The 26,038-nt window shown below is 41.8% G+C and overlaps 1 protein-coding gene across 5 annotated transcripts in view; it reads right to left on the bottom strand.

The window, feature by feature from the left end:
- Window positions 1-7,337: 7,337 nt before the first annotated feature.
- The window catches only part of GABPB1 (GA binding protein transcription factor subunit beta 1), a 40,017-nt gene continuing 21,316 nt past the window's right edge, over window positions 7,338-26,038 (bottom strand). For all 5 annotated transcript variants that reach the window (XM_043493887.1, XM_038418411.2, XM_043493888.1 and 2 more), the window contains exons 8-9: window positions 23,653-23,768; window positions 7,338-9,116 (exon numbers count right to left, since the gene is read on the bottom strand). In XM_043493887.1, coding sequence (XP_043349822.1) covers window positions 8,964-9,116; window positions 23,653-23,768 — 269 coding nt within the window. In that variant the 3' untranslated portion in view covers window positions 7,338-8,963. The remainder of the gene's footprint in view (window positions 9,117-23,652; window positions 23,769-26,038) is intronic.

Below are 26,038 nucleotides of genomic sequence, written 5' to 3'. Positions count from 1 at the left end.
TGGGAATATGCAGAAGACGTTCAAAAAAGAATTGGCCAGATTCTTAACATCAAGCAATGATTTCTTGAGCAGAGGCTTTACTAAAACTTCCTTCAAAACAAAAGGGAGTCTTGCCCTCTCTAAAAAAGATGTTGACAATCCCCACCAGCACAGCACTAAGTTATTTCCCCACTAGCCTTCACAAGACAGGAAGGGGATGAGGAGCAAAAAATTGTTTCAACACCTCCAGTACTTCTATGAGCACTGCTAATTGACATTCTAGTTGGGAAGATAAGGCTCTTATCTCCCCAAGACCTTGCTCTGGCACCACAGCAGCAGACAACTCATCCTTAGTCTGATCAATCTTATCCACAAAAAATATAAGGAATTTCCTCACAACAGGAGTGGTTGAGCCTGGATTACCAGATTATCTACAACCCAGATAATGCCTTCTGTCTGAGTTTGTGGATACTATGTTGGAGAAAATAACTTTTTGAAGTCCTATCAAACCACCAAGAGAGTGGTCTGTCAGGGAACAAGATTCCCCTGAGCTCTCCGGAACCTTCTGTGGTGGACCAAACAGGCTCCAAGCAATGGCTCTGCAGTGCTGATCGCCATCTTGATTCATTATGTACTGAATTTGTGACAACTGTGCTAAAACTGGCCCAGCAGCAGCCAACCAGATTTCAGTGATGCATGCAAAGTTGGGAATCTCATCCTTATTAAGTTACATAGCATACACAGAAGATTAATGAACAGTCTGGTCCCTTTAAAATTCTACCTTTCCTGCAAGAAAGGAGAAGTGGTTTTGTTTTTGTTTTGTTATAGGTTGTTTTTTTAATAGGCGCTCATTGTTATTTGATGGAATTCACCCTGCAGAATAAGCGAGATTTGGAAGACCAGGATTATGTTTTGAAATGATCTGATAACCTTTATTTGTCTTTCCAACAAGAAATGGAAATGTATGTTAAAACACAGCAAATACATAGTACAAAAATGAATCTCCATGTTGATAGAACAGTATTGAAATGGTGCTGTCATGGGGCCTGCTGTCATGGGACCTACTGTACTCCCAGGGGAAACGTAAGAGTTTAACCTCTCCTCCCACAATTCTCCTAGCAGTATCTACAATCCTGATCAACAAGTACCAAGAACAAAACATGACATGGAACAGAGCCAGGAAAGAGAGGTTACTCACCTTGTGCAGTAACTGGAGTTCTTTGAGGTGGGTGTCCCTATGGGTGCTCCACTTCAGAATTTTCACTTCAAGTATGCTTAAACTCCATGAGCCTTTGATCAGAAATTATTGGTAGTAGTGCCCCTTTGGCTCATGCATGCATCTTACACATCCTCATGCCCAGCGCTGAGGACATATAGGGCTGCACAGGCAAACGACCCTCAGTTTCTTCTCCACCACAAAGTCCCATAGAAGAAACTATGGAGCATCCATAGCTGGACACTTCTTGAAGAACTCCAGTTACTGTGCAAGGTGAGCAAACTCTCCTTCTTCGAGTAGCGTTCCTATGGGTGCTCCACTTCAGGTGACTTCTGAGCAATATCCTCAACAGGAGGAGGGAGCTTTAGAGTTGAGTCCAATACTGAAGACAAAACTGCTTTTCCAAGAACAGCATCTGTTCTAGAAAAATGAACTACCATGTAGCACTGGGAGAACATATGCATCGAAGACCAAGTTGCAACCTTGCAGACCTTCAACAATGGGAACATTTGAGTAATGCTGTAGAGGAAGAGAGACACACCATGGAATGGGCTAAAATCTTCAGAGGAGGCTGTAAATTAGCAGATCCATAACAAGAAATAATACATCCAGAAATCCATCTGAAGTCTCTGGGTGCAGATTGTGAACCAATCTGGACTTTTGGACCAGTCAGCAATTGACATGAACATTTTTGAAAATTTTCTAAATGATTTATTTCTGTCCAAATAAAAGGCTAGTGTCCTCCTGACATCCAGGGTATAGAAGGTAGCATCTTCCTTGCTCTGATGTGGTTTCAGGAAGAAAACTAGGAGATAGATTACTTGATTGATATGAAATTCAGACAATACTCTAGGTAGGCATTTAGGATGTGGCTGTAATGAGGCTGTGTCCTTAAAAAAACACCACAGAGGGAGGGTCCACCATTAAAACTCCCAATTCCCCAACTTTTCAAGCAGAAGGAATGACCATCAAGAAAGTTGTTTTCTTGGTTAGGTGAAGAAGGGAATAGGTAGCTATGTGTTCGAAAGGGGATTTCATCAGATTCTTGAGTATGAAGTTTAAATCATGGCTGGGTTCTATAATATGAGAAGAAAAGTTCCTCAGCCCCTTAATGAATCTCATTGTGGTGGGATGAGCAAGCAATAAGAATCTCTCAACCAGGGAATGAAAAGCTGTTATAATCGCCAGGTGAACCCTGATGGAACAAGAAAAACATCTCCCAGTGAGTGAGGGCCCAAATCCTCTCTCATGCAAAACCATTTGCACTTCCTTTTGGTAATGATGGCAAAGAGATCCACTTCTGGAACTCCCCAACTCAGGAAAATGTAATTGAGAGTCCAGGAGTCCAACTCCCATTCATAGTCCTGGGATAAGTGCTTGATGAGGTCATCGGCGATTGTGTTTTGTACTCCTGAAAGACAAAACAACTGCATCCTAATTTCAGCAGCCTATGTATCAGTGCCGTATCTTACCACTTCGGCACAAAGAGAAGGGGATCTCCTCTTTCCCAGACCTTCACTGGTTGATATAGAACATGCAAGCTACGTTGTTTGTTGCACTCTTTAGGGGGATCTGTTCTTGATTAGTGGCAGGAATTGGATACAGGTATTCCCGACTGCCATCAGCCGCAAGAAGCTGATGTGCAAATATGCTTCATGGGCAGACTGTTCGCCCTGAATGGTGTTGATGCCTAAGTGTGTTCCCCAACCCACCAGAGATGCATCTATTGTTATGATTGGGGAGGATTGGATAAATGGAACACCTGCACAAATGTCTGGGTCTTTCTACCAATTGAGAGAGTCTTGTACTTGACAAGGGACTGACACCTGCTTGTTCAGGGTGTGTTTGTTCACAGTATAAAACATCCTGAACCAGTCCTGGAAACATCAAAGGCATAACTTGTCATATTGCATCACAAAGGTACAAGCTGCAATGTGTCTTAGTAGCTGAAGGAAATTTCTTGTTGATGTCTGTGGACTGATCTGCATTTTTGAAATTTTTGTTTGTTTATGTCATGAGGACTGTCCGTGGGAAGGTAAGCTCTGGCTGATATGCATCTAAGCAGGCCCCTAGGAACTCTATCCTTTGCAGTGGGCTCAAAGTAAATTTCTTGATGTTGAGCTGCAGACCTAGCCTGCAGAACAGAACCATTGCTGTCTTTATTGTGGAGAGAACATTGTTTTAAAACCAGCCCTTGAATAGCCAGTTGTCAAAGATAAAGAGCGACCACTGCTAGTACTCTGGAGAACACCTGCATGGCAAAGAAAGGCCAAAAGGAAGCACCTGATACTGGAAGTGAACTTGACTGACTAGAAACCAAAGTGCATAGGCTGAATCGTGACATGAAAATATGCATCCTGAAGGCTGAGGACTGAGAACCATTTCTTGGTTCCAATGATGGAATTATAGCTACAAGAATCACCATCCTGAATTTTTGTGTTTACATGAAGTTGTTTAATAGTCTTAGATCTAGAATTGGTCTCCACTCCCCCATTTTTGGGGGACCTGAAAATACTTGGAGTAAAAACCCTGCCCCTGTGTTGATATGGAACTGGTTTTGTGCCTCCTAAGTGTAAAAGGGAGTCCATTTCCTGTTTCAGCAAGTGCTTGTGAGAGGGTCCCTGAAAAGGTATGGAGAAGAGAGGCGAGTGGGCGGGGGTGGAGGGGGGAGGAAGGTAAAATTGATGGAACCACTCAATCGTATAACTTCCAACACTCGTTTGTCTGATGTAAAACTGCTCTCATGTGGATTGAAAGTGGGAGAGGGCCTCCAAAGGAGTGTGTGTGGCGGGGGGGGGGGCAGGTAGAATTGTATAGTTGCAGCTCAGTGGTGTGGGGTTGTTCCAGACTCTTGACCTATCCATCAAAACTGTTGTTTTAATGATGATGAAGGCTGAGTGGTGTATGCAGATGAAGAGGGTATTTTATTTCTTTGAAACCTTGGCTTCTTTCTGGGCAGCACTATGGGTCTCTGAAATCCTGAAAATGGAGCAGGATGCAATCTGCTAAACTTTCATTTGCTTGCTTGGGGGGATCTCCAGGGGGCCCTGAAATTCCTGCAAGGATTTGTCGGTGCTTGCCACAAAAAGTTTTAATCCATCAAAGGGGAGGACCTAGACCTTGTTTTGGACCTCTCTTGGGAATTCAGATAGCGGGAGTAAGGATGTTCTATGCATGACCACTACTGTAGAAATGGAGTGAGACACAGTATCAACTGTGTGTAAAGAGGCCCTCTGTGAGGTCCTAGCTAACAGTTGGCCCTTGTTAATAATAGACAGACGTTGCTCGTGATGTTCTGTCAGCAAGTGCTCAATAAAGATGGTAAACTTAGAATAATGTGTATGGTTATGTTTTGCTCTAAAAGCCTAGTAATTTGTGATGCTAAACTGAAGTGTCACAGACAAGTAGTTCTTACAGCCAAATAGGTCAGGACATTTTTGTTCCTTACCATCAGGTATAGATTTTAGATTGTGCCACTTGCCATGTTCATTCACTGCTTCCATAACCAGAAAATTAGGTGCAGGATAGGAAAATAAAAGTTCGGAGTCCTTAGCCAGGACATAATATTTTTTACTGGCACTCTTGCAGGTCGTGGTATCGTTGCTAGGCTCTGCCAGATGAACTTTGCAGGGTCCAATAGAGCCTCATTAATTGGCAAAGCAACTCAAGCACAGGAAGTCCACTGAAGAACGTTCGGGCGCTTATGCTCTCTAACCTCCTCTAAGGCGATCTGTAAAGAGTCTGGGTACATTTCATTCAGTCCTGAAACTGTCTGAAATCACCAGCCAGAGAAGCTGGAGCAGGCATTACCGTCTCATGTGGAGATGAGGAGATATTTGCAGAAAAGCTTCCTTATCTGCTTTGGCCTCCTGCTCTTCAAAGGATTCCTGCCCTTGAGGTAATAGAGGAGGGATAGATGTGGTAGGAGAATGTGCAGCCTAACGATCCCAGTATGGCCACTGAGTGAGTTCATAAGGCATGGGAGTGGCACGCAATGGTGATTGAACCAGTGCGAAAGGATGTGGGTCAGTCCTGAGTATCTCTCTCCTCTTTCCCCAAAAGTGTCAGGCGGGAGGTCCCTTTGGTGAATATGGGAATCCTGCACTGAGATTTGGAAGTCAGAAGAGAACTCCTTCTCAACTGAAGGAGGAACTCTGCCACTCTCAGAGGGTTGGAGAATCGAATGGTACTGAAGAAAGGTCCAATCTTGGTGACTGTGTCACTCGTGGTACCAACAGACATTCAGTACCCGCTAGCCGGGGAGACTCCAGCTCATCTAATATGAGTAAGTCCCTGGAGAATCTGAATTCCTGTGGTACTGAGTTTGTTGGCACATGGCAAGGTTCCACAGTTGGTACCATGGGCATAGACTGCTCTGGTAAGTCTCATATGATGGAAATAGATGGCTCCAACAAAGATGGCTTAGGCGGATTTGAGACAGTATCAGAAATGGGACGTCTGCACAGTACTGAGGATGTCTTGGTGGCTGGCTTAGTCATGGAGGGTACTGAGGGAGTTGTAGGTATCACCCTTTTAGAAGTAGAGCGCTTAAACTCCTTTGCTGCAATGTCTTGCTGGTGTAGGATATTGATACTGAGGCATGTTTGGTGCATTAGCCTTAGAAAAGCTTGGAGCTCCATGCACAGGGTCAGCACTGACAGCACCTGGAGCCTCAGTGGTACCCAGAGCAGGACTTGAGGTCTCCAATATGGTCTTACTTTGAGAAGACTGAGGCTTTCTCAAAGCAGACTCTTTAAAAATGAGAATGAGTCCTCCAAGGATCTCTCCTGAGTAAGTCTGGGTGAGTGCAGATGTTGACAGGGCACTATGGTCCGCCTCTCAGAGGCTGATGCCTGGACCCAAGGCCAGATGGAGATAAAACTTAAGCTCTTAATGATGTAGTGTTATCTCCCAATTCTTCCTGGCTCTGCTTTTAAAAGCTGGATAGTACACTTCTGAGGGATATAAGTTTCCCCCAAAGCTATAGGTACACCAGGAGTGCCAGTCACTGATCAGGATAGCTTCCTGGCAAGTCAGGCGATGACAAACTCAAGACAGCAGATTTCAAAAGAAAAAGCCCCCCTAGAGGTGAAGGGATTATAGAACAAAATCTCCCTACAAAATGAAATAAGCATAAAATTAAATTAAAGGAAAAGAAAAAAAATAGACTAAGGACAAGCTATGAATAGTAAAGCAGACACATTAGCACACTCTCTCAGACTGCGAAGATAGGGTTGCCCAGGCAACCCTATATGCCCTCATTGCAGGGCATGAGGATGTGTAGGACACACACAATGGGCACTACCACCAAGTTTCCAATCAAAGCGCATGAGGTGTAAGCACACCTGAACTGAAGCACTCATAGGGACAATACTTGAAGAGCAACTCTTGGACATGTACCAAGACAGCAATGAAGCACTATGCTAGTGTGAACACAGGGCAGAAAAAACAGTGTATGTTTACGCCAGTGCAGCACCAACAATCTATTGATATTACAACAGACTTTTCTAACATGGACAGGGCTTTAGTACTTAGATAGCACCTAGATATGCCAAGGATTGGTGCTGGAAGCCAAGCTCTGGGACAATGGAAGGTTTGGATGTGTTTACAGGTACAAGGAGTTATTCTTTTGCATACACTGCAAGACACAGACTCAGTCCTGCAGTCCTTAATCATGAGTCGCCTAACTGAAGTCTGTAGGGGCTGCTTTTTCTAGCTCTAGCCTCCATGCTGTGTACTTACTAATATTGCACAACACATTTCTGTCAAGCCCCATGCAAGAGTATATTGAGGACACTTTTCTTAGTGAAATTTAAGTAACTATTATTCACACTAGCCACTAAATACTTAAAGTGTTTCCAAAGAGCAGCTAAATTGCCTTATATACATTCTTCTTAAGCCCTTTTGCTATATTAAAACTTTTGCAGAATACTGGTTAGAGCTTTTTTCTCATGATAAATGAATGATACATTTACATTTTGCCAATTCAATTCTCTCCTCACTCTTCCCGCCACCCCAAAGGACATTCTTAACACCTAATGTGTAACACAGTGTTTTCATATTGTTCAGAACCATGATAAAAATTCAGATATTTTAATGTACATATAAAACAATTTAAATGTATTTGATTCTACACCGTGAATATGTGGAAAAGATATTTAATTGTAAAATAGAAAAAGTAGGCCAGAGTACAGTTTTAAGGGCAATGCCTTTGAATACAGTATAGGTAAACTAGACTTTGTTTAAGTTTATATAAACAATATCATAAAAGCAGTGAAACATAGAAAGACAAAGCAAAGCACGAATAAAAGACAAGTTATGTTTTACAAAAAAGGAATCCGCACAATAGTTCAAAGTTGAATGTAACACAGCATCGAACAGTCTTAAGGCAGCATGACTTAAGGATGGGACTAGGAGCCAGGAACTCCTGAGTTCTAATCCCACGTCTGCCACTGACTTATGTGGCCTTGGGCAAATCACCTAACCTCTCTGTGTCATGCTTATACCAATTGTAAAATGGGGACAATAATGTCCATACCATAGGGGACATAGTGAGGATTAATTCTTTACTGATTATACGACACTTTGAAGATGTAAAGCACTATATAAATGCTAAGTATTCATACAGATCACTGCACAGAAACATTTATCACAGTGAAGCACAATGATGGTAGGTAACAAGAGCACCAAAACAACATCAAACTTTCAGGTCCAGCTGCATAATTTAAATGCAAAAAGTCTGTTTATAAAATGTGTCCTTGAGATAATCTGAAGATTATTGGGGAAACAATTTAAGAATATTTAAAAGGAATTGCTATGTGGGTTCCTGTGGAGACAGTCTTTCATACTTCTGTACTTTAAAAATGTTTGCACATGAAAGTTATAAGACACACAGAAAAGTGAAGTTTCAATGCCCTCCACTGTCAACATTTTCAAATAACGTCTGTATTACCTAAATTAAGGTTGTTTTTTTTTATTTTTACAAATTACATTCTTCCAAGAAATATACCATTCACAATAAAACTGGCTGCTAGCTTACTTCAAATGAGATTTAGGCTAAACATTTTTTCTCATAATTTTCCTCATCTTTGCTGAAAAATATCTATGCAAGATGTGTTTAGAAATTATAAAAACATGCAGCATATGTACAAACTGAAAAGTTTAAAAAATATTAGCTTCATATACATGTAAATCTACTTGGATATATTGGAAATTAAATATAAAATTTTCACTTTCTAAAACAAGGGTTTTCAGACAATCTAAGACAACTACTTAAAGTTGTACAAAGATGTCCATCAGGAAATGTCTTATTCAAAAAGAGGTCTAAGTTGTTCCTAGTAGGAATAACTATTAATTCATTTTTTTCACATAATTCATTTTCAAACTGTCAATCTTAATCTGCAACATCACCCTTAAAACTGTTCTGTTTTTCAGAAATTAGATTTATACTAAAATCCAAAATTTCACAAAAACATTGGCTTCTTGTGTTTCTGGATCCCTTCAAAAAGATTTATCAACTCACTTTGGAACTGTAAAAAAAAACAACTATTTACAGTATTTCATTTTAAATACTTTTCACAATTTCTAAATTCAGCTTTTATGTTACAAGAAATTCATCAGAGCTCATGGCTTAAGTCCAGTTATCAACCTGTAGCATCTTTGCTATTGTGTAATCCCATTTCTGTACCTATAGAATGTACAGTTCAAGATTGTACTGCAGTTTTCTTGACTGAAAGTAACAGACTTTACAATATGTCCATTTCAATATTTAAACAGCTTCTTTATTAGTCTGGAGACGGGTCATTGCCTCTAATTTCTGCCGATAGGCTTCTGCTTCTTGCTCTTTCTTTAGAAGCTGCTGTCGATACTTTTGTGCTTCTCGATTTGCCTCATCCAGCTGTTTCTGTAGAGTTTCTCTCTCCTATTAAAAACAAAACAGCAATGTTTTGTCTAATGCATGTTAAGGGCAAGATAAAACGGCAGTTTTTGGACAGCCAAGGTACAAGGCATCATCCACTGAATCAGAAGCTAGGAGGTCCAGTCCTGCAGTTTACTCGGACAAAACTCTCACTTAAATACTTTTGTGTAAGTAAACAATGAAAGATTGGGCCAGACAATTGCTCACAAGATTTAAAGTGCAAATATACCAAAAAATACTCTCTTTTTAAGAGTATGCTCTTATGACATTTGCTCAGGGAAAAAAAGCAATCTTTGGCAAATATGTTGAATATTCAGGCACAGTTGTCCGACTCAGTTTCCAGAATCGGAATTATTTTTTTAAAAAAAGTTCAAACTTCTTAAAAAAAATCAATACACAGTTCATATCCAAGCAGGTTTCCCCGCTATGTGTGTCTATATAATTAGAAACGGATGTGACAGCATAGAAATAGAACTTCCAGGGACCAATTCATGATAAAAGTAACTTCCACCAAGGTTTTTATAAACAAACAAACAAACAAACACAAACAAACCAGGTTATTTCTCCTACAAAACTACAGAAGCAATTAGACTGGCAACCTATTCTTTCCCCCTGATGAGGTGAAAGAGGTTTTCCACCTGACAACACATACATCTCTAACTGGAGGGAGAAAAAGTTTGCTCATCGTTGAAATTCTTAACTAAGGGCCCATCATGCATCTGCATCCATGCAGGCACAGGGGTTTGCCCACACAGATGCAGCTGTAGGACAGAGACTAAGTTCTAGTTGCAGAATCTTTATTTCTAGCAACAATGCAGAAACCAGAAGGGGGACAGCTTGACTTTCAGATCCACAGCTAATGGAAAAAAACTATTTTACTTGTAAAGTGAGCAATCCAATTTAGAAATTAATGAGATGCAACAAACATGGAAATTCACAAGAGTACGTCGAGTCATATTTCAGACTACAATAGGTGATCAAATAAAATAGTGTGCTGGCTTTTTGTGTACACTGAACAATTAATGAACACTGCATTCTAATGATGTAACTGTTTTTCAGCCCATCAGAAATACATTTTTAAATCTACTAAATAATTTAAAAGGGACTCAGACACCTTAAATCTTGTTTGAATTTTTTTTTTAACCTAGTATTGTTACAAGGAAGTTTTGCCTAGAATTAGCCCTTATGATTACTGTAACTAAAAGGAATTAGAGAAAAATATTTTTCTTCCTTCCCTCCCCGCCCACACGCCAGCTTGTGCATTTGACAGTGCTTACTATATACAGTTAGTTTGATCAGAATATAACATCAGCTAACAGTTGCTTGCTGCTACTCACTATAAATGTCAGCCAGGCTTTTATGGAAAATAAACTTGGGAGACAAAAGCAGAAGCATGCTGCTCAGATACTATTACAATCAACAAAACTCCATTACAATTACTTTGAGTGTGATCCGCTTCCCATTGAGGACAAAATTCTTACTGACTTCAATGGGAGTAAAACCATGCTCTTTATTTCTATTCAGCCAATTGGATGGCGTAATTTTAACATTTTAACTAGTTGCTCTCTATGCTGTAAAGTGATGGCTGCTCACAATACAATTATCGAACTTCTATATTCTCATTCATTCAGTCATTGACTATATAATCTATAAGAATATTTTGGATTGTTTTATGTACTGTATTGTATGTACTGTACTTTTATGAATGAACAAGTGTTTGGCTAGATTTATTTTTTAAAATCTGTATAAAGTGAATTATAGTTGGCCATCCTACAAACCGATTGTCTGGCATACCATGCATCTGCTATATTTAAATATGATGTCACAGAATGGTTTCAAGGCTAAGTGAGACACTTCATTTCAAAGCAGGAGACATTTCTCCTGTGTCCTAGGAAACATAGCTGAATGTATTTTTATTGTACTCAGCTATTAACGACGTAGATGCTGCCATGCCGTTTGATGCAGAAGAGCCACCGTGACAAACTGCATCCCACTGAAAAATGACTGCCTTGGAAAATAGCTTTGTTTTGATCTTCACTCAAGCAGAAGCCATCTTATTAAAATAAGTGCACCATACTATTACGGAGAAGCCAATTTCTGATTCAATCACTCTTTTTACTTTAATCACCAAATAGTAGTTGTGGAAGCGAAACTCTCCAAAAATTAAGCTGCCAAGCTATCCCTCAGGAAAATGTTGGTCTATCAAATAAGACAATGACATTATCACCATACTCCCTCACACTTTCTCCTTCACTCTAGCAGCTCAAAACCGTATTACAATTTCAGACCTTAAGCAGGTCTGAAATACTTTTCTATAATACTTAAAATACTTTTCTTTCTCAGCTCAGTAACCGTACTCCTCACCTGTTTGCATGATTAGTACCTAAAAATGTTAAATAAATACAATACACATAGTACGCCTTCCGCTTCCTACTGTCCCCAATGCTAGAGCTACATTTAGCTGCCACGTGTGGTGCTGAATGTCAGAGTATGACGACAAAGGTAATTGATTAGTGCTAATGTTAGCATCTGTGTAGCAGAAACAATGGGCGAAGGAGAGATTTTAAGTTTCATAAAGGTTAGTCATCAAAATAGAGAAGAGAATAAACTACATATACAGTAGTTGCTTTATATGGGGCTTTACACAGTTTTGAACACTGGGCTGAAAGAGAAGCTAAAAATCAATAGATTTCAGAGATGTACTGTGTTAATCTGTATCAGCAAAAACAATGAGTAGTCCTTGTGGCACCAGAGACTAACATATTTATTTGGGCATAAGCTTTCATGGGCTATAACCCACTTCACCAGCATCTGATAAAGTGGGTTATAGCCCATGAAAGCTTGTGCCCAAATAAATTTGTTAGTCTCTAAGGTGCCACAAGGATTCCTCGTTGTTAAAATCAATAGGTTTCTCTCAACTGGAGTATACACGAATAAAATGACTGCTCCATCTTAAAAGGTGATTATCTGGATCGCTCACTTGACAAGATAATTTGGCATCCAACTTCTAAGTTTATCCTCTTGGGAATCGGAACGCTGACTTGTAAGACACCACGTGAATGGTTAAAAAGTAAATCAACCCATCCAACAATTGGACTGGCCAATTATAATTGCCTTTTGCAAAATAAATATTTAAATTCACGTCACAGGACATGTAAAGTGCAATTATTCTCTAAAAAAGTATAAAGTGAAGTTAGCACTGTGGGGTACAAGTTTGTGCCTCAGGGACATCCAAGATCAAATTTTCTCAGTTTATTAGTGAAAAGATGGCTTTTCTAACTGCCACAGCTGCAAACTCAACCTGAAGTCTGAAAATCAAGTGTGTTCTTTCTGGCTTGTAATTATCACCAGTAAAGATATTCTACAACTGGAACTTAGTGAACTGATGATGCAAGATGAGAACTGAATTCACCTCTCTCCCACAGGTATATTTTTCTGCAGTGGAAACAGGGGAAGTATAAGCTTATTTAGGGGCTAAATTCTGCTCTTAGTTATACTGCTATAGATATGGATTAACTAAAGCAAGCACACTTGATTCTAAATAAAAGGAGCAAGTCTACTGAGTAAAAAATTGTCTTTTTAAAAAGTCTAATGGAAGGGAATGAGACAAAATGCAGATACACCAATCTCTAAAGTAAATGGAAGATCTGATGGTGTGTACTATTTTAAATGCTTAAATTAAAAAACTATGTCAGTAATACAGGAATAATATGAAAAAAATAATACAAAAGTAGAGTTAAACTTTTTGTTTTATGGCAGATTAGTCTTCTGGTATAAAGGTACGTCAAAACTATGATATTCAGGAATTTGATGGGGAAAACAAAAAATCTTCCTCTTATTTGGAAAGGGATTTTTTGCACAATAAATATCCACACACGGCTTAGAATTACATGGCTGAGAAATGCAAGATTATTTTACAAAAAGGAGTTAGATCTGGTTCAGAAATAGGTAATTTTATTTTATTCAGAGCTTTGTACTATTGAAATTAAAACAGAAGTTCTTTTAAGTGCAGATAAGAATTTTAAAAATTTTACTAACTACTGTACATATACAAACCTTGAAAACATAAAAGATACATACCAAGCTTCCTCTAATATGAAACAATCCACATAAATGATCATTCCTTGGTTTTAACTCAATCAGTTTATTCTAACATTATCTGAGCCTAAAGTCAAGTCTGCTTATTAGAGAACACAATTTACTTAAACTTGGATTACCTCCAAAATTGAAAAATACATGAAAAATGACACAGAAAACTCCAAGGGAATAATGTTCCAGACTGGCCAATCCATAAAATCACCAATTAACAGGGAAGACAGAATTTCCCTGTTTTCAGGGAATGGGCACCTTCCAATCTGCAGCTCCTCCTGGGAAGCAGCAAGAAGAAAACAGAAAGGGAGGATACTGGAAAAGATAAATACTATATACACACATGAAAAATATTTTGTAACAAACAAACAGAGCAGACAGGTTGAAGAAACGTATGGCATAAGAATGAAGCAAGCCCTAAAGGAAGATCTTCACAGATGTCTTAATCAGCGGATCTTTTCTTCCCTGCCATGAAGGTGCTAGAGGTCTTGTAGAATGCACATGGATTCTTGATAGATGAGACTTAAACTTTTGTAGGATTTATTATGGCAATCTTGACTCCTCTGCAAATAGATGTTTTAAAACCTCTCCTGGTGCAGCTCTAAATCAAAAAGACAGCATCAGGCTTCTGCCACCGCTATACAGTACTTAAAAGGAGAGAAGAATCACTTCTTTGAAAAGAATGGATTTCTTGATTAAGAGGAAATAGAGAATATATCTTGGATGTGAATTCCACTAGTCTTCTTTTGGAAGAAACAGAGAAAAAAAATTATCTACCTTTCGTAACTGTTGTTCTTCCAGAAGTGTTGCTCATGTCCATTCCATTCTAGGCGTGCGCGCGCACCCACGTGCACAGTCATCGGAGATTTTTGCCTTAATGGTATTGGTATGGTCTGCTGTGGCATCCCCTTGAGTGCCACGCTCATGTGCTGGTATATTAGGAGTCGCTGACCCTATTCCCTCTCAGATCCTTCTTGCCGGACAGAGGGGTAGGAGGGTGGGTAATGGAATGGACATGAGCAACACATCTCGAAGAACAACAGTTACGAAAGGTAGTTAACCATTTTTTCTTCTTCTTCGAGTGCCTGATTCCATTCTAGGTGACTCACAAGCAGTATCCTCAGGAGGTTGGCTTAGAGTTCACAGTCTAGCTGCTTGCAGTACTGCTTTACTGAAGCCAGCATCATCCCAGGTCTGCTGGCTAAGTGCATAAAGGGACGTGAACATGCGGACAGATGACCAGGTGGCCGCCCTACAGATGTCCTAGATAGACACTTGGACTAAAAGCTGCCGAAGAGGCTTGAATGGGCATTTACAATCGCTAGATGTGGCACCTTTGCCTGATTGTAGCTGCAACAAATGCGGGCAGTGATCCAAGAAGAAATTCTTTGAGCAAACACTGGATGACCTTTCATCCTGTTGGCCATCACCACGAACAATTGTGTCGACTTGCGGAATGGCTTGGTCCTTTAATATAGAAGGGTAGTGCCCTCTGGACATCTAGGGAATGCAACCTACGCTCCTCCTCCGACTTATGTGGCTTTGGGGAAAAAAAAAAAAAAAAAAAAAAAAAAAAAAGACAGGTAAGTAAATGCCCTGGTCCATGTGAAACTGTGAGACCACCTTGGGCAGGAAAGCCAGGTGTGGCTGCAGCTGGACCTTGTCTTTGTAAAAGACTATATAGGGCTGTTCCAAGGTGAGCACCCTAATCTCAGAGACTGGCGGGCAGATGTTATTGCAACCAAGAACACGACCTTTCAAGAAAGGAGAAGGAAAGAGAAGGAAGCAAGAGACTCGAAGAGGGGGCCCTGCAAGCCGCAACAGCACAAGATTCAGGTCCCATGCAGGAACGGGGTCCCTGATGTGCGGGTAGAGGCGCTCAAGGCTCTTGAAGAACCTGGCAGTAATGTCCTGGGCGAAAACCAACCTACCCTCAAGTGGCGGATGGAAGGCCAAGATAGCAGCCAAGTGGACCTTGACAGATGAAAGGGACAGACCTTGGATCTTGAGATGCAGAAGGTAGTCCAGTGTTAACTGCAACAAGGCCTGCTCTGGCCGAATGCCTTTATCTGAGGTCCAACAAGCAAACCGCTTCCATTTTGCTAGGTAAGTCGCTCTGGTGGAGGGCTTTCTGCTGCCCAACAGGACCTGTTGGACAGTGGCCAAGCACTCCTGATCCTCTGCATTTAACCGTGCAGCAGCCAAGCTGTCAGGTGCAGTGCCGCCAGGTTCGGATGCAGAAGACTTCAGTGGTTTTGGGACAGCAGGTCCAGCCTGAGCAGTAGCTGTAACAGAGCAGCCGCCAAGAGCTACAGAAGCGTGCCGAACCAGTGCTGGCGCGGCCAACCTGGTGCTATGAAGATCACCTTCACCCTGTCTTGCTTGATCTTCATGAGGACCCTGTGAATTAACAGCACTGGGGGGAAGGCGTACTACAGAGCCCCCAACCACGGGAGTAGAAAAGCATCCAACAGGGAGCCTCTGTTGATCCCGGGAATTGAGCAGAAAACATGGCATTTCCTGTTCTGCCTGGACGCAAACAGGTTCATCTAGGGAGTCCCCCACCTCTGGAAGATGATGGTGACCACTTCCAGATGGAAGAACGATTCATGGCAAGACAGAAAGGTCCTGCTAAGGTGATCTGCCAAAGCGTTCCTGGCCCTGGGGAGGTGTGCGGCTACAAGATGGATGTCATGTGATACACAGAAGTCCCAGAGCCTGAGGGCTTCTTGAAAAAGGGCAGACGATCTGGCTCCACCTTGCTTGTTGATTCAGAACATAGCTGCTGTATTGTCTGTCAGGACCTGGACCACTGGGTTTTCTATGTGAAGTAGGAAGGCTTAGCAGGTCAGGTGAACCACTCTGAGCTCGCTGACACTGATGTGTAAGGAGCGATCATGACTTGACCAACAACCTTGCAGGCTGAGATCGCTCAAATGGGCTCCCCACCCAAGGTCTGAGGTATCAGAGATGAGGGTCATTAATGGGGATGGAGCCGCGAAGGGAACTCCCTCCAACACCAATGCAGGATTCTTCCACCAGATGAGTGGTGACAGTATCTGGTCTGGGACCCTGATCACACAATCCATGCTGTCTGTTGGGGACATAGACCAACGCCTGCCATGCCTGCAGGGGCCTGAAGTGGAGCCGCATGTGTCAGACCACATAAGTGCAGGCCGCCATGTGCCGCAACGATTGCAGGCACGTGTGAGCAGTGCCAAGAGGGTGGGCTTGCATGCACAAGATGAGGTCCACCATGGCTTGGAACGGAGCCTCAAGGAGGAAGGCTCTTGCCTCAGTAGAGTCGAGGACTGCTCCAATGGACTCTATGGATGGCATGCGCTGGAATTAAAGTCAACTTTTTCTCTTTTCCTTAATAGCCCCAGGTCACAACAGGTGGAGCAAACCAGATCGAGATGCTGCCACACCTGATTCCGGGTCCTTTATTAGCCAGTCGTCGAGGTACTGGTAAATTTGAACACCCCTGTGCCTCAGTAAGCAGTCACTGGCGCTATGCACTTTGTGAATACTCTTGGGGCTGACGAGAGACCGAATGGCAGTGCCATGAATTGGAAATGGTGCTGGCCCAGCACAAAACGGAGGAAGCTTCTGTGCCCTGGGAAAATGGAAATATGGAAATACAGTCCTTCAAGTCAAGGGCAACATACCAGTCTCCCGGCTCTAGGGAGGGGATGATGGATGGTACGGAGACCATGAAAAACTTCAACTTCTTGAGAGACTTGTTGAGGAAAAGCAGGTCCAAAATGGATCTGAGGCCCAGTTTTGCTTTCAGGATTAGGAAGTAGCGGAAGTAGAACACATTTCCTTTCATGTCCCAAGGGACCTCCTTCACCGCTCTCAGGTGAGGGAGGTTCTCGACCTCTTGGATGAGAAGTTGCTCGTGAAAAGGGTCTCTGAAGACGAATGGGGAAGGAAGGGTCGGCCACAAACTGCAGGGTGTAACCTGAAGTTCTTATGTAGAGCACCCAATGGTCCGAGGTCAGCCGAGACGAGGTCAACCGGAAGGGACTAAAGCAGTTGAGGAAAGAGTGGGAGGGTGGATCCTGGAAAGTGACTGGGGCACTGTCCTCAAGCGCACCCTCAAAATGTCTGCTTCTGGCCTCCTTAGTTCCTGGAAGGATCAGACTGAGCAGATGAACAGGAAGACAACAGGTATCTCCGCTTAGACCTCTTGTATCTATCCTTCCTCCTGTAGGTGCTCAGCCGGGTAGTTCCCCAGGACCTAGACTGGGGAGGTGGAGGATGGAACGGCTTCCTGGCCTACTGAGGAGTACGAAGGCCCAAGGAGTAGAGGATGGCACGGGAGTTTTTAAGGCTATGGAGCCTTGAGTCCATGAGCTCGGAGAAGAGCCCCGTCCCCTCAAATGGGAGGTCCTGAATTGTGGCCTACATCTCCTAGGATAACCCAGAGACCAGGAGCTGTGCCTCATGGCCACCACAGAGGCAACCACCCTGGCCTCAAAGTCCGTAGTGTCCCAGGCCATCTGGAGGGCCCCTCTGGACACCGCTGTCCCTTCATCCACTAAAGCAGTGAACTCATGGGCTCAGTCCTGAAGGAGGGCCTATTTGAATTTGCCAAGGGAGTTCCACAGATTAAAATTGTACCTGCCAACAGGACCTGGTGGTTAGACACCTGAAATTGCAGGCTGGCCATCGAATAAACTTTTCTGCCAAACAAATCCAGTCTCTTAGTGTCTTTGTTTTATGGTGTGCCACTGACTTGACCCTGCCTGTCCCTTTCATTAACAGTGGACACGACCAGTGACGCTGCTGGACAGTGTGTGTGTACACAAATATTCAAACCCTTTTGCATGGATGTAGTACTTCTTTTCCGCCTTCTTAGAAGTAGGCAGAATGGAAGAGGGGGTCTGCCACAGCGATTTCGCAATCTTAAGGACCGCTGGGTAGACGGGCAGCGTGGCCCAGGCCAGGGTGGAGGAGGTCGTCTGACTCCTCCACGGACTCCTCAATTTTTAAGTTCTAGTTGATAGTCACCCTTTTAAGGAGAGCTTGGTGCTCCTTGAAGTCATCGGGGGGGACTGCCCATTTGGGAGGGACCCGCCACCACTTTGTCAGAGATGACGACGATGACAGCACTGCCAGGGAAGGGATGGATTCCCCTTCCTTCTCTGGGGATGGCTCCGTAGGTGTTGAACTCTGCTGCACTGCCCCTGCGTCAGATTCGGTGCTGCGTTCCAATTATGGTGCCGACAGTGGCTTGTCTGAGGCAGACAGGGAAGCCTGGTGGGAATATGGAAACGGCATTATGGGCACACCCAACAGGTTCCAGTATGGAGTGGGCTACTGTCACTGCTGCCAATGCCGCATTGGTCTTGCGGGTCGTCGGCGAATCACCCCCTCGGGCTGAACTCCCAGTCCAACTCATTGCCCTTCCGGTGACCAGAGCAGAGCTGTCAAGGCCTGAGTCTGCTGACTGACCCTGGTTGGCGATCGGTGATACGAGAGAGAGAGAGATCAATGCCTGCTCAATGAGCGGTACTGAGGAAGTTGAGACCAGTGCCGTGATACGGAGAGAACCCGCCCCAGTGGGGACTGACATCTGGGAGACCGCCTAGGTAAAGGTGACCTGAGCCACGTCGATCTTTGGCGGGAAGCTTGCCGATACCAGGGATATGGGACCAGTGATTCAACTCATGTCCATGCCTCGTAGGGGGAGAGCGCTGCGTTGGGGACCTGGGCCTTCTGACTGGAGACCGAAGGTGCGATGCCGGGGTCCTAGGCCATGGAGATGGGGACCAAGGATGCTCCACTACCCTACCCCATGATCGGCTTGCCCTTAGGTGTTGGGGTCTTAGCTGAGTCTGGCACCTAGCGCAGAGTCTGCAGTGCTGGTCGACCTGCTTGTTCTTTACTGCCGGGGCTGCTTCGGACAACGAGGGACCTAGGAGAAGCCAAAACCCCCTGATGCTCCCAGGAGTCGGATCCCTGGCCAAGCTAGGGGTCCGACCTCAGCAGTACCCCCGTGAAGCCTCAGGGCGGGCACATGGCCTAACATAGGTCCTTTGCCCAAAGCCCCTTTACTTCTGGTGCCAGGGGGCTCGCCTTCTTTTGCTGCTTCTTAGGTACCGGTGAGGGGGAATAGTGTTGGGCGAAGCATGATGCCAATGATGCGCTCCTCACAGATGCCAAGGTGCTCGGCGTGAGGTCCAAGCAGGAGGGTTCCAACACAGGACGAAGCACAGCCTCCATCAAGAGAGCACTCAAGTGGCTATCCCGCTTCTTCTGGGTTCTAGGGCAAAAGCTTTTACAGATTCTTTCTATGGGACTCCCCCAAGCATTTCAAACAGCTATCATGGGGGTCACTAATAGGCATTGGCCTGTTGCATAATGAGCATGGTTTGAAGCCAGGAAAACGGGGCATGCCCCACTCTGGGGCAAAGCCGGGACTCTAACTACCACAATAACCTAACACTTAACTTAACGGCTAACTAAGTACCTACAAACTATATACAAAGAAGATAAACAATGGGCTATAAAGAACTGCTAATGCTCTTGCAATGCTAGAGGAAGCGCTCTGACCATCACGGGCAGTGAGAAGGAACTGAGAGGGCGTAGGGTCGGCGATTCCTGATATATCAGTGAATGAGCGCAGCACTCAAGGGGGCACCACAGCTGACCCTACAGATACTGCTATGGCAAAAATCTCTAATAACTATGCATGTGGGCACGCACACACCTAGAATGGAATCAACATGAGCAAGTACTCAAAGAATAGCTCCTTGCAGGAAAGGACTCAGACCATCTCACATTTCTAACAAGGTGATTTCCACAAGAAAGATAACTTTGATTGCTATGAAATATAAACAAGATTCCCTCATGGGTTTGAAAAGAGCTCTGGTATGAGAACAGAGGTTCAAAAGTAAAGTACCAACAAGCCATCAGATAATTTCCTATACATGCTCTTACACAGCTGACAGCTCTGTGGAAGTAGGAGACATGAGGATGTACAGCAAGGGTATAGCAACAGTTAATTAGGTCTAGGGCTCCAATGGCTGACATTTGAACTTACAAACAAATGTAGTTAAGTAAGAACTCAAGGGTGCTTTGAGTGGCTGGAATTTCTAAAACTTGCACCAAGTCCAGTGGCTAAAGGACTGTAGCTTCAACCTTTTGGCTGTTAACTTTAACCTTGACAGGTTGAGGTGAAGAACTAGATACAGATACAGCTGATCCCTGAAGAATGAGAGGGGCTATAGGCTGAAGATGGATTTTTGAAGCACACTGGAGAACCAAGACCTTCAGATTCAGAAGAGAGCACTTAGAATAATCTTTGCTTGAAACCTCTTGCTATATTCCTGGCCATATTGCCATAAGCGAGGAGGGGGAGAATCCAATACCTACATCCAGGCCCCCAGCTAGCTGAATGACAGGGCACTCATCCTCCAAACATGGGGGTCCCAATGCTTGGTACAACAGAGAAAGAATTGTTGATCTCTAATCCCAACAAACAAGCCCACTTGATGAAGAACTCAGTTTTAGAATACGCAGCATCAACAGATTTAATAGTCATATCCTTGGCTGAATGGTTGTTCTGCGTGAGCCATTCTCTCTGCATATTCTACTTCCCTTAAGTGTAGATGGCTGAAGTGAACAGGAGAGCCTTTTCTAATTAGGCTACAGAGGGACTTGCTCCTGAGTGAGGAACTCATATCACTACCCTGTATGCTGCATATATGCAATTGAGACAGAACACAGAGAAAGAAGAATCTCACCAGAAAAAACAAAGAGATAAACTGCATAAAGCTGTCTACCAGAGACAGGAGGACTGGGGACTGAAAGGAACAACATCAGTGCTAGGAATCGCTACAGAAGATACAGATGATAGTGGTTTTGAGTAGGCAGAACATTCTCAGTTTCCCTGAGAGAAACTGAGAATGAAGTGGTTTTTTTTAACTGTACAATATTCTACACAAGTATTCATCTGAAGTCTGGCTGTATTTTAAAGAGATACTTCAATTTAAAAGAAAAAAAAAAGTGAGTTAGGGGTAGTTTCACTAACTACAAATGCTCCTGAACCACCATTGCCAATTTTTATGTTTTTACAGAGAGAATTTTGTTCAGTTATAGTTATATCAGGTGTTATTATGGGCAGCACAGATAGTGCTGTGTATAATTAGAAATAATGGAAAATGTCAGGTAATATTTAACAGCCGATAAAAAAGAAGAAATGTGATCCTTTAAGATGAACTTACGACTAAATTCAATTAAAAAAAAGACTTATGAAATGATCATTCCATTTGCTTGGTGTTTCTAATGTGTGTTACACTTTTCCTAAGCTACTCTGGGAAAAGTGGAAGTCAAACTCAATGGTGAATATGAATCATTATAAATTAATATATTAAGTTATGGATGGAAGTCAATATTTAACTCGAGCAGTCAAATAAAAGTTTGTGTAAGTTAAATTTTGCCACTTACTAAGTACATTAAAAATGTTTGTGACTTCTGAAATTTTTGACATGCTTCACAAAACTGCAATTAAGTGAGTTATATTCCTAGCAATTCAAACTTTGATTAATACACTCTTATGAGAGCTCAGAAGTCAAACTGAAAAAATTAACCGAAGTCCTCATCCTGCAACCACTAAACAAGAAAGTGTCTCACTGAAGTCAAAAGGAGTTTGGTTTACATAAAGATTTCAGAAATAAAGCCCATAATATATAGATGTGCTAAGAACTTAAAATGGTGAAGAAAGCTGTTATTAGCCTTAAATAATGTTATCCCCTTTTATTTAAAAATCTATCAAATAACTGAAGGCAATGTTAAAGACGTTTGCAACATTCAATTCAAGAAGAGAAAGTTTTGCTCTTCAAAGATATTGGGTTATTTTCTTTTCTTGTTTCAAGCATTTATCAGCTTTTGCTCTCAAGCTATGACAACAGCATGAAAGGGACCCTAACCAATACATTTCCGAATCCTACCATAAAATGGATGCAATCAAACCCCTGTGGTCCTGTCCCCCAAAGTCAGAGCTGAGTGCAGGTGCAGAGATCTGCCTGTACACCTCTTATTTCAAAATCAAGACCTAAATTTAGCTTGATATTTAAATTTTTTGAAAATGTAAGTGAAACACTTAAGAAAATCTATTAAGTATTTTTTAGTAATAGTTAAAAAGGCTTGTTTAAAATATATAACTTAAGCTAATAGAGTCACTTTAAAAAAGTATTTATATTACCATGCTCACCTACTATATTTAGAAATGAATTGATTCATTTCTTAATCTGTTTTTTTGTCTCTGACTAATTCATATGTTAAGTTATTGAGATCAAGGAACTATAATTTTCTTTACTAAGAAAAATTCAGGCAGATTTTTAAAAGAGTGTGAACAGAAGTTTTGTTTTTATTACAAATCATACATTAAAAAAGAAGTGCAGCAAAAAAATCTCAACTGTATTGATAGTCTAATGATCATACAACTAAAGGCAGAATGTACTTCATGTAATATATTATGGAGAGAAAAAGTCATTGAGGAAATATGCTAATTATAGCTATTAGTCATGCCTGAGGTATCCTTCCACACACTGTACAATAATGAGGCACAAAACAGTATTCAATATAACAAAACTAGTAGAAATACATTTGTGAAGCAAAATACTGTAAGGTTCACAGAAACAAAATAATTTGGCATTTACAGTCTAATCAGGGTAGGTAGCAGTTTTCACAGACTTTCAATCAAAGTAAGTAGCAGGGATAGAGCAAGGAGTAAAGAGGTTGCCAATGCACAATTGTGGATTGCAGAAAAATGTTTTGGTTTTAAATGAATAAATTTATATAAAAAAGGATAGATCTCACTTTTATTTTAAGTTAGAACTTTTGCACCAAAATTTCAGTATACCAGATGGTGCAATTAGATGCTTTATTCATATTTCTGCACACACAGTAAAAAAAAAAAAAAAAAAAAAAAGGTAAAAATTTGAAACATTTTTGTAACAGCAAGATAGAATCTTATTATTTTGTGCTTTCACTCATTAAATATCTTACCTAGATGTCATTAATGGTAAAATCACGATATATTTTCAGTAATCAAGGTAAATGTGTTTTTTAAGAGAGATGAAAGGACATTATTCTCATTCATTGTTTATGAAAAGTCATATTAGATGATGATATATCAGTATCTAGTTTTAGGAATTTACCGGTGACATTAAAAGAAACAAAATTAACCAAGTACAAAAATAAGTAACATCTATATGCACAAATCGGCAACCTGAGGATTGAACATATCTATGCAATCTACTTCCTATAGCAATTTTGTAAAACACAAGTTCTAATATAAACTAACAAAGAATATGGGAATACAAACAGGTTATCGTCATTCTGTGGCTGCATAGAAACTGAGCTATAAAACAAGAAACAACAAAACATTCAGTTTTGAAAATTCTGGTTAAAACACATCAGGTAATAGACTCCTTACTTCTATTTCTGCAGACTCCACACGATTTTCAACAATCTCAATGCACTGCCTCTTGATTGGTGGTTCTTCACTGATCACAGTTTCTTCAGCAATGTCTGTTGCTGGTACTGTTAATACTTCAATAAAAACATTTATATAGATAAATATGAATACAGGGCCAGTTTTACATTACATAAAACTAATATGTAAAATACTTTCAAGAGTAAATGGAAAAGCCAGCTTTTCCAACAGTAAAACCACAGCTCAATGAAATACTCATTAAGTTCAAAATGTTATACTACTTCTTTTACTATGACAGGTTTCAGAGTAGCAGCCGTGTTAGTCTGTATTCGCAAAAAGAAAAGGAATACTTGTGGCACCTTGGAGACTAACAAATTTATTAGAGCATAAGCTTTCGTGAGCTACAGCTCACTTCATCGGATGCATGTGGTGGAAAAAACACCAAATGCATCTGTAGCTCACGAAAGCTTATGCTCTAATAAATGTTAGTCTCTAAGGTGCCACAAGTACTCCTTTTCTTTTTACTTCTTTTACTGCATCTTCTATTAGAGATTTCAAAGTTCTTTTTTAAGTTTAGGTTCACAACACGGCAGGGGTGATGGAGTAGGTATCATCAACCCCATTGTATTCATGGGTTAACAAGGCACATACATTAAGTGACCAGTCACAAGATCACAGAATATCTGTTTGGCAGGGCTGGGAACAGAAACTAGATCTCCCTACTCATAATTCTGTGCTTCAGCTACAAGATCATACCACACGATCCATTGTCTATAGTCAAGCTCTACGATATAACCGCATTTGCTCCAACCCCTCAGACAGAGACAAACACCTACAAGATCTCTGTCACGCATTCCTACAACTACAATACCCACCTGCTGAAGTGAAGAAACAGATTGACAGAGCCAGAAGAGTACCCAGAAGTCACCTACTACAGGACAGGCCCAACAAAGAAAATAACACAACGCCACTAGCCATCACCTTCAACCCCCAACTAAAACCTCTCCAATGCATCATCAAGGATCTACAACCTATCCTGAAGGACGACCCATCACTCTCACAGAACTTGGCAGACAGGCCAGTCCTTGCTTACAGACAGCCCCCCAATCTGAAGCAAATACTCACCAGCAACCACACACCACACAACAGAACCACTAACCCAGGAACCTATCCTTGCAACAAAGCCCATTGCCAACTCTGTCCACATATCTATTCAGGGGACACCATCATAGGACCTAATCACATCAGCCACACTCTCAGAGGCTCGTTCACCTGCGCATCTACCAATGTGATATATGCCATCATGTGCCAGCAATGCCCCTCTGCCATGTACATTGGTCAAACTGGACAGTCTCTACGTAAAAGAATGAATGGACACAAATCAGACGTCAAGAATTATAACATTCAAAAACCAGTTGGAGAACACTTCAATCTCTCTGGTCACTCGATTACAGACCTAAGAGTGGCTATCCTTCAACAAAAAAGCTTCAAAAACAGACTCCAATGAGAGACTGCTGAATTGGAATTAATTTGCAAACTGGATACAATTAACTTAGGCTTGAATAGAGACTGGGAATGGATGAGTCATTACACAAAGTAAAACTATTTCCCCATGGTATTTCTCCCCCCCACCCCACCCCCCACTGTTCCTCAGATATTCTTGTTAACTGCTGGAATTAGCCTACCTTGCTTGTCACCATGAAAGGTTTTCCTCCTTCCCCCCCCTGCTGTTGGTGATGGCTTATCTTAAGTGATCACTCTCCTTACAGTGTGTATGATAAACCCATTGTTTCATATTCTCTGTGTGTGTACATCAATCTCCCCTCTGTTTTTTCCACCAAATGCATCCGATGAAGTGAGCTGTAGCTCACGAAACTTATGCTCTAATAAATTTGTTAGTCTCTAAAGTGCCACAAGTACTCCTTTTCTTTTTGCGAATACAGACTAACACAGCTGCTACTCTGAAAGCTACAAGACTATCTCCTTTTAAATAATTTGTGAAAAGTAAGATGGCTTATATATTTGAGGTCAATCATTTAGGCAATTTGAAAAAAATCTAGCAGTTCCGGAACCCTGAGAAAATTATGGTCATATTTATAGTACATTGTATACATATTTCCTAAATATTCATTTGGTTGGCTATATGGCAAATGTAAGTGCTCTTCTAAGGGTCAGTTCAATTAGTGACAGTATAGATTCATGTTTTGTGATAAATGGCTGTATCTGCCCACAGACCGTGGACCAAATCCTGGACCACAATGCATGGCTTTAAGAAGCCAAGCTCTGCACTCGGGATCCCAGGGGGTGATCTGATGATGGGAAACCAAGAAAGGAATCATTTCCATCAGGAGTAGCTGTTACAGGAAGTATTTACACAAAACTCCAC

This window comes from Dermochelys coriacea, chromosome 10 (genome assembly GCF_009764565.3).
Source record: "Dermochelys coriacea isolate rDerCor1 chromosome 10, rDerCor1.pri.v4, whole genome shotgun sequence".
NCBI classification, from domain to species: domain Eukaryota; kingdom Metazoa; phylum Chordata; order Testudines; family Dermochelyidae; genus Dermochelys; species Dermochelys coriacea.
The sequence above is the reverse complement of the archived record's forward strand: the minus strand, read 5'-3'. Positions and strand labels throughout refer to the sequence as shown.